Source organism: Liolophura sinensis, chromosome 1 (assembly GCF_032854445.1).
Source record: "Liolophura sinensis isolate JHLJ2023 chromosome 1, CUHK_Ljap_v2, whole genome shotgun sequence".
NCBI classification, from domain to species: Eukaryota; Metazoa; Mollusca; class Polyplacophora; order Chitonida; family Chitonidae; genus Liolophura; species Liolophura sinensis.
In genome coordinates this window covers 22,017,228-22,034,087 of record NC_088295.1, presented here as the reverse complement: position 1 = coordinate 22,034,087, position 16,860 = coordinate 22,017,228, and the positions used below count along the sequence as shown (strand labels likewise).

Here is a 16,860-nt window from a genome sequence, read left to right as displayed (position 1 = left end):
TGTTTTAAGGGAATTATTTTTTTTAACATAAAAGCTAACATATAAAAACTCAGTGTAAAAATATGTCTGGAAGGAATTAATAGACAAGTACATGTAGCAAATGTAAATTGTTGAAGCTATGAATTCTAAAAATCTCATATGATGCCATGACAGTGGTCTAATTACACAGGGTTTACACCAGAAGCTTGGCTCCATTAAAATGGTGGTTACGTAAAAATACAGACGAATATTAAAGTTACATAAAGTGATTGTAAAAAGTGATCCACAGCTTACACATGTACTTGGTTATTATCACAATACTTAAGTTACGCCACAGTCATCCACAACACATGCAGCTTTCACAAACCTATAAAAAAAAAGTATAAAAGCTCTATAAATATTCAATGCTAATTTCTTAAAAATTGCCTGGCGAGTGTGTCTGACTGTTGGTACACTACAGATCCCTGTGACACTGAAATACATTGGTCCTGTCAAGAGCCCTGACAGAGGCCCAAATGAGTATCAATGGTAGATGATAAAAAATCCGATGATCACACTATTTTACAGGCTGAGATTACCAGCAAAGTTGAATATCCTCAGCAAGAAGAGTTAGCTATACTTACAAAAATGGCAGTTTTTCTTAAAAATGTTCCACTGGAACTTAATACATTCTTCACTAATTATTAGGCAAAGAACCACTACTCACATATCAATGCTATGAATTCCTTGGTTTTCTCATTAGAATCAAGAACTTTTCATGATTCTAATGAGAAAACTAAGGAATTCATAGCACTGAACCTGTATATTATTTATTGACATGTACATTATTTATTGACTCATTATTATTTATTTAGCGACAACCTATCGCTTCACCATCTGTTGAAGGCGATAAGTCGCTGCAACATCAGTAAATAATATACATTGTCCAGTAGAACAGTTTTATAGTGTTATCTTTTATAGTATACTAACCTGGATGTCTGAAAATCTACATTCCTATATACGTTTCCCTAACTTATGACAGATCTATAAGGACTAATACACTGGCTCCCTACATGACGCTAGATTACATAGTCATACAGGCGTGGGTGTGTAACAGGACAGCTCTTAGCACCATTATATATTACAGGTTATAAGCAAAATAGCCTCTCTCTTCTACTTCGTCAGACTACCATCTCTACATCTCTCTATGACCCTTCATCATACCTCAGTACCAGGCCCAGTCACCCCTGGGTCATCACTTCTTAATGACACCCTCACATTCACGTTTTTAGACCCTATGCTGGACTTCCTCCTGGTGGAAGTGTTGGTAACATTCTTCACATCCAGCTCTGTCAATATTCGGGATTTCTCTCTCACAGAGTTTCTGCGATTGTCAACTCTCATTGGATTCTGCTCAGCCAGTTCCAGGTTGCTCTTCTTACCTTCCTTCAAAGGGCGCTTTCGTTGACGGCACCTTGAGCAGCAAAAGCAGCAACAGCACACAATGAGTGCTGCCAAGGCAACCCCAGCTACTGCCGGGGCAACCACCTGGGCAAGATTCTGAGGGCTTGATACAAAGGAATCAAAGTCGGTAACGTTGAGTTGGATGATCTGTATGTTAGTGCCATTCTTGGGTTGATTACTGTCCAGCCAGTCGGGTTGTTCCCCCTGGCTGGCATCTCTTCTCCACCTGATGAGGGTAGAACGTCGTACTCGTGTTGCGCGGTCAGACACACCAATTGTATAGAGACACTGGAGATACCACTGGTGGCCAGAATCCACCTGAAGAACAACAACAACAAATGGAACACAGGGGAAAGCCACAGATAATAGAACATTATACCGCCTATCATTTATTTTGTCCACCTTTCTTCTTTCACCCATTTCCACCAAAAAAATAAAGATTTTAATTTTAGGACAGATACTGTGAAGAAAATACCTATTCTTTGTTATAATAATACTGTCACTTTCCACACACATGTAATATACTGACATGGACTTGCACTGGTTTGGAGTAGCTCAGTGTACAATTTCTGGTGACACTACAGTGTACCAGAAGGGCCCAGGCTGTGGATTCTGATTACCATGACAATATGCACCCCCTTGACTCTCTACCAGCCCTCACGCTATACCTATTGAGAGTGTACATATGTACACATAAAGTTTATGAATAGGTTAACAACTGAGTGTTTAAAAACATTTTTATAGCTTGTTCACACTGTAAGCATGTTCTAGTTTGCCTTTTGAAAGGGATAAAGATTTCCCACAAATAATTTATAACATGAGATATGTAAGTTCAACAAATTTAAAGAAAAAAGTAAAATGACTACTTCAAGAGCATTAAAATACATTTGTCCCTATTTATGCAGTGTATATTTTAGACGAACAAAGCTCTTGAGCCATGTTATCCTGCTTAACACATATGTAGTCTTGACACCAACAAATTTCTGGAAATTGTTAAAATATTTCTTTATTCATGAATGTTTTTTTGTCAATCTTACTTTTGGTCCAATTATACTTTTGCGAAACACTAAAGCATCTGAGTACATATATGTAAATATCCCATCTTGAGTATTTCATGTGCAAATTTTGAACATTTAGAGTATATAATCTCTGCATTCATTATGACTTTTATCATAAGGAGAGTCCTTCACAACAACAAAGTGTAGAACAATATCTGGCTGTCATTAGTTCACACAGTCTACATTAAACAATGTTGATAAGCTTTTTACTTTCCTTAGCTTACCTTATACAGTGGGTCGACATTCATGACAAAGCCATCCACTCCTGGCATGGCCTCAAGGACACTGTAGTCTGGATTCTGACCTGCTAGCTGAGCACCAAAGCCTACATTGTTAAAGTCTGTCTGAATCACGTCAGGATTCTCACGGTCCTGAAATCAAAATGACAATCCATGAACTGACATTAACCGGAATGACTCAAACAATCTGCAATAGAATGTACATGTGAGTTTAAACTATCAATCTGAATAGGACTTGAATAAAAGCAAACAAATTTACACATAAATCTAAGAACTCTCTCTGAAAAGATGAAGAAGATGTAAAATATTCAGTCATACTGTCTGTTATAAAATACATTGTTACTTTTCCACACTGTATGGCGCTAATCATGGGAACTCTTCAACTTCAGCAGTTTTAATCACTTACCCCATACAAAACATATATAAATGTGGCTTTCAACTAATGTATAACTAGTCCATAATAGTGGACAATTTCCTTTCATTTTAGTGAACAAATAAGCTGGTATTTGAGACCAATTCTGCCTCAGACAAAGTCCTGTACATGTATGTGCACATGTTACAAGTCAGGTCCTTTATACTGATATATATTTCATGCCACAGTTTCATCATGGTGAGTGAATGATCTTTCAGGAAAACTGTGCAAATGAACAACTGGTGTTCATTTTAGCACATGCAGTAATTAATTGAATTTGATTACAACATGTACTAATCAACTTCAATCAATCAACCCATAATAATGAAATAACTATATATGTGAAGCAGTTTCTGTGAATGAGGTTTAGCCCACTATAAAACTCACCAGGATAAGAAACCTGTACTTAAGGTCAGGGTGCGGCTGTATACAACCAAACTGAGGCCCTTCATTATACACCTCTCCAGTGGGGTCAAAGGTCGGCACATACCCATCACGACCTAGAAACAGCACACAATAGTATTCATATCATGTTCCCAAGGTATTCAATGAAAATTTTTTTAGTACACATGCATATTGCAGAATACAGGTATATATCACAAGGATGTGATGTATTTTGGGAGTATAATGGCTCCTAAAAGAAATCATTCATTCATTTGGTGAAGAGCTGCAGGATTGAGAATGGAAGTTTAAATGATATAAAACAGAGTTAAGGTTATATATATTTGCTGAGTACAATTACTCCCGGGAAACTTGAAACATTCATTCATCAGGTTCAAAATTGCAGAACTGATAGTGGCAGTTTACACTAAATATGAAGGAGGCAAGTTTACCAGTGCACAAGTAGAGCTTTTCAATGACAAGTTTGTAGGCTGTCTTCAGGTCCTGTTCTGGACTCCACAACACGCGGCCATAAATCTTCTGGCCTGGAACAAGAAAGTCTTACATTCAGTTCTACTCACCTTGCTACTTAGTCAGACACAACTCGTATAACAAATCAGCCAAAGAGATGGATACCAAAAATTGTTACAGCAGTAAAATTGATATCAGTAAAGAAGATATCACTGTATCACCAGAACTGTACTTAACAACTATCAAAATATACCTTCTTGCCCATTTGAGTGTCAAACTTACCTTTTGAGAATGCTCCTGAGTAATCAAGGTCATCAAGGGTAAGTCGGGTCTCCTGGGGGTCGAGCAGGAACATCTTCTCATTATTGGTGAGCTGGAACTCTGTGTTCAAAGAGTAGACCACAGGCACAGGGCGGTTTGTCTGCTGGAAAGCTATTGGTACCTCAAACCTGGACAAATAAATGGAAAATATTGTTTTCTGTCAACAGTTCTCAGGTCTTCATATATTTTAAAGCAGGAAGCGAAAGAGGAGACATGGGATCACAGAATTTTTGGTGTTGGAAAGATATTATACACGTGTGCAAAATGTTAGTAAACTAAGTTTCCCCAAAAACATGTTAATACAGCATCAAAATTCTTTATTATCAATAGCTTTCTTCATAACTTTAATACAAAGCTAATATTAATTTTTAAATTAGTATCCTTTATACAATGAAGGAATCTAAACTTTCTCTCAAACTTTTAATTCGGCCAAAATGCCAGTATGAGATAGAAATTAGAAGGCTTTCCTGCCACTGTCAAATGTACAAATCGCCCACTAAAGACAAAGGGACACTACTCTGCATTGGTTTCAAGTCCCATAATGATGAAGAATCATTAAAACAAATTCCTGGATTACCACCATGATGTGCACAAAATTTAATCCAAATTTGTTCATAACTGCCTTGGCAGAAATAATAAAGCACATATACATGTACTGTTATGAAACAAACTGTGAGTTCAGTGATCTATCATAGTGGCCCTCACCTCTCAGGCTGATGTGCTGTACAGGGGATGGTGGGCTGTATGTCCGTGTAAGCCTGCGTGGACTTCACAGAACAAGGGATCAGCTCTATCACATATTGACCTGTGTAATCCTACAATGAAGGCAAATGCAAATGTACATGTACTACTCTTTTTATTAATTTTATTTATTTCAACAGGTTTCATATCTTAATGCTTTATATGATAGCAGGCAGATTTATGGAGGAGCAAACCATCCTTCATAACCACAGAGTAAAATAGTGGATTCTTTCAGAGGCATTTAGGAGCTGGGGTGGTATAGATTGACAGAGGCATTACTTATGGATAACAGTTCCTGCATTTATTGTGTTGGCAATACAATAAATCCAGGAGTTGTTATCCACAAGTAATGTCTCTGTCAATCTATAAAATAGTTGATGTCTACCAAATGAAATACTTGGCTGAATCTGTTGAGCATCAGAATAATCTTGGCGATTCTGCTCTCCTTCAAAACACTACACCATCCAATCCAGAATATTTATATGTTCTATGGAATTTGTGGTTTCTCAGAAGGGAGAAGTTCACCATTGGCAAGACCTGTATTTATTTAATCACTTATTTGATTGGTGTTAAACAACGTACACAAAAATATTTCACTTATATGACGGCGTCCAGCACTATGGTGGGAGGAAACCTGGCAGAGCCCGGGGGAAACCCAAGACCATCCACAGGTTGCTGCCGGACCTTCCCATGTATGACAGGAGAGGAAGCCAGCATGATATTGACTTGAACTCACAGCGACTGCACTGGTGAGAGGCTCTTGGGTCATTACGCTGAGCTAGCTGGCTAACCAACTGCGCCACGGAGGCCCGGCAAGATCTTCAAGAAATCAAGCATGTACACAATGCCCAGCAAGCACATATTCTCAGGTAATAGAAATGAGAATTAATTGTGAACTTAACAACTAGTTTGTGTAACAGACCCAAGAACTGTTCCAGTGCCCACCTTGAGATTGTAATCACTGGTGGCTCTCCACAACTGCTGAGGACTGTCAAAGGTTTGCTGACTCCACAGGAGTTCAAGGTCAAATGTGATGTCCATATTTCCAGGTGGGAGAACTCTGCTCACAAAACCCTGGAGGGTATGATGGAATGGCACATACAAACCTGAACAAAAGCAACCAGAAACATTAGGCTACTGGGTCAGCATCCTATGAAAAGAAGAATCTTATCCTTTATAAATGCAGAAAAGAATTTCAATGGCTCAGTCCTGGAAATGAATGAATACTACCAATCACAATCTTAAAGTAACACAGCATTATGACTCAGCAGAAACAGATACACACCATAATGTTCAGAAATTTTTCTGAGATACGTGGAGCCTCTCAACCTACACCAAAGAATCTATATTCAGCATACTAGACTATATTTCAACTAATATACAATGATTTATCAAACACACTGACGTTATTTCATCAATCTGATTAAAACCCAGTGTAGCAGTGATCACCTCTGAACTTTGCCTGTGTTTTGAAGTCAACAATCAGCTTTCCCTCGTCCCCTATGAGAATCCTCAGCACCTGTAGTTTTCCCCCGAGCTTGCCATCTGTCTCCAGGCCTGTTCTCCACAGTATTGTGTTGTAGAAAAAGGAGAACTCCATCTCTGTGCGGTGCTCCAGTGATCCCCAGCCCGTGGGTGCCGTGGCGTACAGGTAGGACACATACAGTGGCAGACGGACGGTCAGGTAGGTCTGAGCAGAGTCCCTCACCTGGAAGTCTGAGATAACCTGTCCCCCGCAAACATCTACCAGCTCTGTCATGTGATACCAGGCATTAAACGTCCAGATACAGCTCTTCAGGTCCAAATGTTTGTACAGGTTCAGGCTGCCGTCCTCTCGGATGTCAGGCTCAAATTGATACGGCAGGTTGTACCCTGGCCCGTGAATCAGGTCAAGGTCATCCGGGGAGGACAGGAAACCCTCGTCGATAAGCGGGGCACGCTCCTGCTCAGTAACGATGTTTGAGCACACGTGTTGCTGCCGGTATGTGGGGTCAGAGAGCAGGAAGCGCAGGTTGTGCAGCGGGTGAGTGGAGATGAGGGGCAGCATGCCGTCCTGGTGTGGGACCTGTACTGAGATGTGGATGGTGTTAGGATGCACCTCATCCTCCGGTCCCACATAGTCCAGGTTAGCGATGAACGACTGGGCCTGGTAACCATACGGCTGTCCTGAGAACACGGTGGACGGGCAGATGGCGTTGTCCCGGCCGATGGTCACTACCTGGCTCTTCAGAGGCACCCCAGGGTTACCGTTACCGTGGAGAGGCTGGGCCACACACCTGACCTTAAAACTAGGTCTGAAGTAGATACTGTCCAGGCTGAGTCTGTTGACACTGGTGAAGAGGGTGTGGTCAGAGACAGTGACGAATGGTGGCCTGGCACCACCCTCACCCTCAGGCATAGATACCTCCCACCGGTAGTACATGCTGCTCTGGTTCACTCCTGCCTCCTCACACAAAGAGTGGGTGCTGCTGTAGTCTGGGTAGTGCAGGTCACATGGCTGCAACACCAAACATTAACAGGTATCATACATGTCTTTGTACCATCAAATCCCTTAACTTAATCTTGTCTCCAAAAGGTTTCATGATTACTTGATTAGAAAAACTACCACCACTAGCCGTAACATAAGAACTGATTCTCACAAGTTCAACTCTCAAAACTTCCCACTCTTACATATACATGTCTAATGAATGTTTGCAAAGTGATTGTAGATTCCCAGCAGAATGAACCATGACAGACCCAGAATCAGAAATCAGTGCTTTCATCTAACATTTAACAGCTGGATGTTTTTACCCATCAAAGACACATAGACTGTATCCCTTCTGAAAATAATCCTTAACACTTCAAGAGGAAGGAGAATACTTACCGTGACACAGACCAATGGGTAACCAGGGGAGGGGTGTAACTTCAGGCCTTTCTCCACATCATCATAATGGAGTAAGGATACAACCTGAAACCAACACATGTTCACACAATGTTACTTGGGACAGCTACAAACCAATGACACAAGTGGCATATTGATCATCATGTGAAATCTACCAGCACTCATGTCAATTCGGTACCTGCCTCAGAAGTAATCCTCACACAAACTTAACTAAGCTATACAGAATATATTAATCTATGCACACACTTTATCTCTTTCCCTAAAATACATTCCTTAATATTTGTGTACCTTAAAAAGTTGAAACAAGTTACATGTACATGTTACAACAAACATACTATTGGTGCTGCTGGCAAAACCAAGCTCCCTGAAACCTCGTTGTCCAGTATAGTAATGGTGCTGGTTCTGATTGGACCAAACACAGCGCCCTCTGGGTCGTTTGGCCCCAAGATCACACTGAAAGACTCATGCCACTCAATCTCCCGGTTATACAGCACGTCCACACTGAAGTCAATGGATCGCATACCTGGACCAAATAAAAACGGGCCATTCTAAAAAGAAAATCTTGACACACCCATCACGTTTAATCATTTGTTGCTTCACCAGTAAACAAGAATGTATTTTTCTCAATCTAGTCAAAACTGGATAATGATGTGTAAAGATCACAGGGCTGATCAAATAATGGAATTCAACTGACTTATGAACAGATCAGTAATAAAAGGGCCGACCAAACATCTTCCCATTCAAATTTGTTTGCTTGACGGGTGTAAAACTTGTCCATTAAAATGGCAGCATCAACAAAAGAGTAAGTACATTCTAATTAACTGATGTAGTAATTTGAATGGCAGTTGAGCTAGGCCAGATTACTTTGATTGACAATGTCAAGATTGTTAGATCATTGTATAAGTATGAAACATGAAACTAGGGTGATCAAAATGCCTCTTGACAAGAGGTCTTGTTGCAAGGAAACATAACGATATTACAGATTACATGTTATTCTCACCAGGTGAGAATTTGAGCAGCAGACTTTTAGGGTTGTAGTCAATGCCTGAGATTGCTGAGCCGTCCCTTGTGCTGCAGCGCACACTTGATGTCTGGTTGATGTCACCCATGCGGATGACCTTGACCTGAACTGCTGCAACCTCTTCTTCTCCACTTGGTTCCATAACACTGTATGCTGCCTTCTCAAACTGAATTGTGGGTACTGCAAAAAACAGAAAACTATTGTCAGAATACATACATGTAACTATCTGAAGTAGCAAAGAAGTATACGTAGCCTACATGTTCAACACTGCGGCAGCAATCATATCTTTCATCAGTGCAAGAATCTAAAACTCCCTTATGCTGTGGACTACAAGACGCACTGCTTGAAAGGCAACCACTTTTACTCCCGCCACTAGAAATCAATACATATTCACACTGCACTGTTACAATAAGTACACAAGCCTAGATTATGTTTTTTAAAAAAGTATTTACCCCATGAAATTCCATTACTTTGTACCACTGTAGCAAACAAAACCTTACCATCATGATAGTTGGTGATCACAATGGTGGTTCTATTTCTGGTCCCAACTTTAGCCTGCGAGAGTTCAGTCCCTTGAGGGTCCGCCAGGTTTAAGGTAAGTGTTTCCTCAGGCTCAAACTCTCCGTCATCCACAATTCTCACTGTGCAGTTCTTTACCTGAAACAACACAAAAAACACTTCACAGAAAAAGGAAACAAAACTGGATTACAACAATATGGGTATTTTCAGCAATATTTTTAATATAAAGAGGACTTCCCAGGTGTAATATGCCGGAAGTTTCTATCCATTGCATAAATGCATATTAAAGTAATCAAAGTTTTGATGGACCTGTCAAGGTTTTAAAAACATGCAGAGTAAGCTGAAAATATAATATACAAGACAAACAATCCAACATGACTGTTGATACTCAGACCTTGGACTCTTTATATTACAAAGCAATTTGGTACACCTTAAATTTAAATTATTATGATGCTAGCTATTCCAAAGCAGCTGACTACACAGATGCCCCTCACCATCTGTCCAGGGAAGAATGTGATGCGCGATGCCTCAGACTGCAGCCTCTCCACATAGTCCATCATTACAGCTGCTGTCTCATGTCGTGTGTAACAAATCACTGAAGATGGGAAGCTGAGATCACCCTGACGGATGATAGGCACGCCCAGAGTTCCATTCTTCTCGTCCACGTAATACTGATCTCCCTCAAACCCCATCACTGGAACTAGAGGCGCAGAAACAAACCCATGTCAAAAACATTTCTAACTAAAACAACGCCATTAGAACAACATACTGCATAAGCAAACAAATTTTGAAAGATATTTTCTTTACAAAATGAGTTACTGGAACTGGATACAGCAAAATAATGGAATGGATGTAAAATTTAAACCTCGTCTAAGCACTTATAAACTTGTTTTCTTGTAGAGGTAAAGGCATTGTCTGTAATGATGACTGTAGAGGTGATGGCATTATACTGCCTGTCACTGTACTCACTGTCTAGTTCAGAGTCATGTATTATGACTGTAGAGGTGAAGGGTTCTGCCAGACTGCTGCCCATGGCTGAGCTCAGGAAAACCACAAAGGTTTCATTTCCTTCCATCCTTGGGTCCACATTGTCATCCAGGATTGTTAAATGACATGTCTGTGAAACAAAAGAGGGTTGATAGAGAAATACCAAATCAAATTTATCAACTTCGGATAGTAAAGCTAAACTTGTAATACATACATGTATTGGTACCACACAACCTATTCATGGAGTAAGCTGCTTTAAATTTCTAACTTAATGTGAGAGCACATAAAACGAATGTACACACAACTTTTTTATCAAAGTCATACGATATTTGAAGCTGTTATTGCAAGGAAACTTGTAAGGAAATAGATTAAATGAAATTGTTATGTATGCTAAACATATGCATGGATTGGACTGGTTTTTGTTCCACATCTGGTGTCACACAAAATGTTTATCAAAAAAAGAATAGACAATATTCGTTGCATGGAAACCATAGACAGATGGATGGACAGGCCAACCCAATTGAAAAAAAACCAAAAAAATACACCACAAAATTCTGTACCATGAGATAACATTGAAAGTGTAACAGTATGTACATGTATACTACATGTATGTGGCTTTAAATACCTCAGATATTTGTCCTGGCCCGAATGTGATTTGACTGGAGCTGGGGACATAGTCCTGCCCAGGGGTGGCTGATGGGGTGTCAGACAGCCGAGTGGCACACCATACCATGGTACTGTGGGCCAGGTCTGACCCCTCTCTTAACACCTCTATCTCCACATTGCCACCATTCTCTGGGAAACGGTACTCCGGCTGAGACAAATACACCACTGACTCTACCAACCAAACATAAAAGTAGAATGAATAAGAATACCATTAACCTTTTTCCATTTTACACTCTTATCATTTCTGGATTATATCCATCTCTGTGTTTATGACTGGTTGTAGCTATAAATACATTTAAAAAGACAATAATAATTTGATTTTTTTAGATTTTGAACAGTATACTTTTTCCTAACTCTCTCACCATCATTGGGGCCCTCTATGATCACAGTGACCTTTGACATAGTTCCTATGGCAGCAGGTAGTGAGGGGTCAATTAAGCCAAGCTCAAACTCCTCAGAGTTCTCAAACTCGCTGTCATCAATCAGCTGAAAACAACAAGCAATCGTTACATAGGTACAAGAAACACATATTAACTTTTTCATTTCGAGTTAAAACAATGTGTGAAATTTAGTTGCATTTAAAGCTCAGTACCGGTACCAATGCATAATATATGTACATCAATGTGAGGTGTACAAAGTTAGATGGTTAAGAAAAGTAGAAAAGAAGGAAACTACAACATATCAGAGGGAGTCATGGCTTAAATGTATATATGAACATAGTAAAATATTATCTCATGTTCCAAAGAAAAAATTCCAAACACAATTATGCGGTAACATCAACAGTGCCAGCCCATGAGGACAAATCAAATAATAACGGCATATAACATCACATGATTGGCTACGCTAGGCTGGTGACACCTGTGCTTCTGCATAATTATATGCGCCTTACAATAAAACTTAGCTTGGTATGACTATTGAAATAATTTTAACATGTAGAAGATCACCTGTGTTAGCCAACATTTACCTTGACCTCACAAGATGCTGTGACCACTCCGGGAGGGAAGACAACTCTGTATGAATTAGTTTTCCCCCTGGCTTGGAAATCCGACCCTGATTCCAGCCCTCCCACACTACTACCTGTGGCCGTTAGGGACTGGGTGTAACAGATCACGGACACACTGCTGCTCAGGTCACCTACCAGGGGGATACACAAACACATGTGAATCCTATTAAGCTTTAAGTTTCAGGCTATTCCTGATTTCAAATATTAAGACAGTTTCTGGAATATAATATGGACAATGTCGGAAGAACACATTTTGGCTTTTTTAAGCAGATTAAATTTGATAAGGAGAATAATGTAATTTGATTACTGAATATTTAACTGTTCCAAAATCTCCAAGCCTACCTACCTTCTCTAGTGAGGGTGGCCAATACATAACCATCACTTTCATTAATCTGGTAGAGGCCTTTGTCAAACTGCAGAACTGGTTCTGTAAATAAGAAGTGAAAACTCCAATAAAAAAAAGCCACATGTACATGTACCAGAACATAATCCTGTCATCAACACTTACGTTTCCACTGACTTTTTCTTATGATGAAACTGAAAACAAATGATTCCTACAGAAAGCAGAAATTATGGATCCTTACACTGGCAATGCAGATGAAATATGAAATTAGTGGACAAGACACAAAATCAATTTCCTTACATACAGTTATACCACCCATGAACATCAACTTGGAAACAGGAAGACACCACCTTCAGAGATACATGTAAGTACTGACCGTCCTCCAAGTCAAAGATAGTGATGGTCATCTTAGCCAGGCTCCCCAGCAGGGTGTAAGTGGGGTCCCTCAGCTCTAGGTACAGGGTCTCGGGCCCCTCAAACACATGGTCATCATTAATGATCAGGGTACACGGTTTACTCTCCTGCCACTCATCAAACTGAACCTGAACAAATCGAACACATAATACAGATATACAATGTAATAGTACTGTGACTGTAAAACTCCCTAGCCTGACCTGTTGCCATGGAAACCATACAAATATAATGGAAAACTTGAAAACAAACCTTACAGTGCGAAGACCTGAGGGATAACATATGTTCTGAATAACTCATCTTTAAGATCATTCCTATGATCATAAGAAATAAGAAGGACAAAACAAGCTGAAACACATGCCATCAAGACAGATATATGGTTGTAACACATTTAATACCTTTCCAGAAAACTTATTTATGGGCAGCACAGACCAATTTCTTCAACAAGACAATAACGTGCCTGGAAGCTGTCACTCACCTGTCCAGACTGTTCCACAAAGTCATATAGCCCTGGTTTGTTCCCGCCTTTAGTGGAGGTAGCTGTCCCCACCAGTGTGCGACAGGTGACGATAGAATACTGGGAAATGGCAAGAAGGTATAAGGCTAAAACATGAATGCATGAACGAGTTCTACTTAAAAAAGACAAGCATGTTTACTTCATTGGGAGAATTAGGCGAAAGTGCAATATACAGTCATGGAAAAAATTATTAGACCACCCTTGCTTTCTCCCATTTCTTGTTCATTTTAAAACCTTGCACAACTGAAGGAACATTTGTTTGGGCAAAGAAAGTGATGAAAACAGAAATAGTTCATAAGGGTTTTATTTAAGAGGTGATATCTATCAGTTCTCTATGACTTTCTTGACAATGACCAAAATCACTTAAGTTCATACATCTGTAGATGTGGCAACTGTATTCTCAAAAACATTTTGGCATTTCATTTTTTCTCCTGTCTCCTAGTCACGTAGTCACATGACTCTCAGTCTCACACGGGAGTTAGTACTTGATTGCATGCCCATTGTTTTTGATGACTGCAGCCATGCGCCTTGGCATGCTCTCCACCAGTTTGTTACATTGCCCTGCGGTCACAGCAGCCCATTCCTGCTGCAAAAATTCGAACAAATTTGCTTTGTTTTTGGGCTTGTGGTTCTCCATTTTGAACTTGATAATATTCCACAGGTTTTCAATTGGATTCAGATCAGGTGACTAAGCAGGCCAATTCATGGTTCCAATGTTCCGGTTCTCTATCCAGGTTTTAACTGACCTTGCCGTGTGGCAAGGGGCATTGTCTTGTTGGAAAATCCAGTCATTCGAGCCAGGAAAGAGTTTAGCAGCTGATGGAAGAAGACTGTTTTTAAGAGTAGCTCTGTATGTGACTTGGTTCATTCTCCCTTCACACAACTGCATCTGTCCTATTCCACCCATACTGAAACAACCCCAGATCATCATTGATCCACCCCCATGCTTTACAGTAGGAGCAAGGCAGTCTGGTTTGTAGGCTTCCCCAGGCTTCCTCCTAACCAGTAAGTTGGCTGGAGTAGGCATCAACTCAAAATTGGATTCATCACTGAAGAGAACTTTAGCCCAATCATCAACAGTCCAATTCTTGTGATCCCTCGCAAAACCCAAGCGGGCCTTCCGCTGCCTCTCGTTGATGAAGGGCTTCTTCCGTGCCCTGTGGGACTTTAGACCAGCTTCAAGAAGTCGGTTTCGAACTGTTCTTGCTGAACAAGTCACATTTGTTGACAATGCCCACTCATTTCTAAGGTCTCTGGAGGTCTGACGACGATTCTTGATACAGGACCGGATGAGTGCTCGGTCATCTCGTGGGGTAGAAAGACGTTTCCTGCCTCGACCAGCTAGCAGTTTTGTAGTACCATGTTCGGCTTGCTTTTTCTTGGTGTAATGAACTGCTGTCTTAGAGATCTTCAGTTTTTTGGCCACTTGTCGCTCGCTCAATCCAGTATCCAGCTGTGCCAAGATGGCTGCCTTTCTGGCTCCACATAATTCTTTCGTTTTAGGCATTATGAGAGCTGACAACTACCGAGTTGTGCTGCGTCTTAATATATAAACAAGAGACCCCTATTTATGTAAGCCTACATGTAAACAGGAAACCACTCTTTATGTAAGTCTGCATGTAAATGGAAAGCATGAAATTGCCTCGCATACACCCTAGGAATACAACTGACCTTAAAGCATATCAAATACGACAAAGTATTATGGAATCAGCTGGATTTTTGTCGTATTCATTGTAATCTTCGGTTAATACACCTTTAGGGTTGCCAGGCATTAAAATGAACAAGAAACCAAAGAAAATATGAGTGGTCTAATAATTTTTTCCGTGACTGTATATTGGATAACATTATATCCTTGAAATAAGAAAACAAGAGCAAAAAACAGCTGACCCACCAATACAATACATTAATTATTACTAAATAGATCCTATGCTCAGATTTTTGCTCACCTGTTTAAGATTACCCCTCCTGATGACAGGTACCTGGATCACGCCCGTCTCCTCTGTCACATTCAGGTAAGGCTGACCAAACTCTATCACTGACCAGCTGACATGGAAGGTGTTGTCAGGTATGATATTTGGTTTGCTGTCCATCACTTCAAAGGCGAACGAGTCCATCGTGATATTGCTAGAGGATGTCAGTGTGTAACGGATCAGGCCATTACTGATGTCCTCTGGACACAAAGAGAGAACAGGTAAGGATGATCATACACCAAATTAATATTACAGGGCATAATGGACCTGGCCCTAACTGATGTCATCTCGACACACAGAGAGAACAGGTAAGGATGATCATACACCAAATTAATATTACAGGGCATAATGGACCTGGCCCTAACTGATGTCATCTCGACACACAGAGAAAACAGGTAAGGATGATTATACACCAAATTAATATTACAGGGCGTAATGGACCTGGCCCTAACTGATGTCATCTCGACACACAGAGAGAACAGGTAAGGATGATCATACACCAAATTAATATTACAGGTCATAATGGACCTGGCCCTAACTGATGTCATCTCGACACACAGAGAGAACAGATAAGGATGATCATACACCAAATTAATATTACAGGGCGTAATGGACCTGGCCCTAACTGATGTCATCTCGACACACAGAGAGAACAGGTAAGGATGATCATACACCAAATTAATATTACAGGGCATAATGGACCTGGCCCTAACTGATGTCATCTTGACACACAGAGAGAACAGGTAAGGATGATCATACACCAAATTAATATTACAGGTCATAATGGACCTGGCCCTAACTGATGTCATCTCGACACACAGAGAGAACAGATAAGGATGATCATACACCAAATTAATATTACAGGGCATAATGGACCTGGCCCTAACTGATGTCATCTCGACACACAGAGAGAACAGGTAAGGATGATCACACACCAAATTAATATTACAGGGCGTAATGGACCTGGCCCTAACTGATGTCATCTCGACACACAGAGAAAACAGGTAAGGATGATTATACACCAAATTAATATTACAGGTAATAATGGACCTGGCCCTAACTGATGTCATCTCGACACACAGAGAGAACAGGTAAGGATGATCATACACCAAATTAATATTACAGGTCATAATGGACCTGGCCCTAACTGATGTCATCTCGACACAGAGAGAACAGGTAGGGATGATCATACACCAAATTAATATTTCAGGGTGTAATGGACCTGGCCCTAACTGATGTCATCTGAACCCATTGTGAATAGAGATATACATGTAGATGAGGATAACAGTACATTAAATTAAAACCTGATGTAAGGAATCAGGCCTGTATGACCTTATGGTGATGTCATCTGAACACACAGAGAAAACAAATCAGTACAACACATCCAATCATTATACCGCTGTGCATTTCAAACCTACTATAATTACATCATGAAGTACACAGATCAAATCATTTGCACAGAGAAAAAATTTTTTTGTAGTAACATACTTGATTATC

The 16,860-nt window shown here is 40.2% G+C and overlaps 1 protein-coding gene across 1 annotated transcript in view; it reads right to left on the bottom strand.

The window, feature by feature from the left end:
* Positions 1–168: 168 nt before the first annotated feature.
* LOC135472828 (extracellular matrix organizing protein FRAS1-like) overlaps positions 169–16,860 on the bottom strand; it is a 27,849-nt gene continuing 11,157 nt past the window's right edge. Inside the window, exons 19-39 of the mRNA XM_064752524.1 lie at positions 15,340–15,563; positions 13,355–13,453; positions 12,842–13,007; positions 12,469–12,549; positions 12,084–12,253; positions 11,482–11,605; positions 11,079–11,290; positions 10,436–10,583; positions 9,961–10,166; positions 9,448–9,604; positions 8,927–9,127; positions 8,262–8,449; positions 7,909–7,992; positions 6,495–7,542; positions 5,991–6,151; positions 5,010–5,119; positions 4,266–4,432; positions 3,965–4,057; positions 3,519–3,631; positions 2,705–2,851; positions 169–1,740 (exon numbers count right to left, since the gene is read on the bottom strand). Coding sequence (XP_064608594.1) covers positions 1,177–1,740; positions 2,705–2,851; positions 3,519–3,631; positions 3,965–4,057; positions 4,266–4,432; positions 5,010–5,119; positions 5,991–6,151; positions 6,495–7,542; positions 7,909–7,992; positions 8,262–8,449; positions 8,927–9,127; positions 9,448–9,604; positions 9,961–10,166; positions 10,436–10,583; positions 11,079–11,290; positions 11,482–11,605; positions 12,084–12,253; positions 12,469–12,549; positions 12,842–13,007; positions 13,355–13,453; positions 15,340–15,563 — 4,463 coding nt within the window. The 3' untranslated portion in view covers positions 169–1,176. The remainder of the gene's footprint in view (positions 1,741–2,704; positions 2,852–3,518; positions 3,632–3,964; positions 4,058–4,265; positions 4,433–5,009; positions 5,120–5,990; positions 6,152–6,494; positions 7,543–7,908; positions 7,993–8,261; positions 8,450–8,926; positions 9,128–9,447; positions 9,605–9,960; positions 10,167–10,435; positions 10,584–11,078; positions 11,291–11,481; positions 11,606–12,083; positions 12,254–12,468; positions 12,550–12,841; positions 13,008–13,354; positions 13,454–15,339; positions 15,564–16,860) is intronic.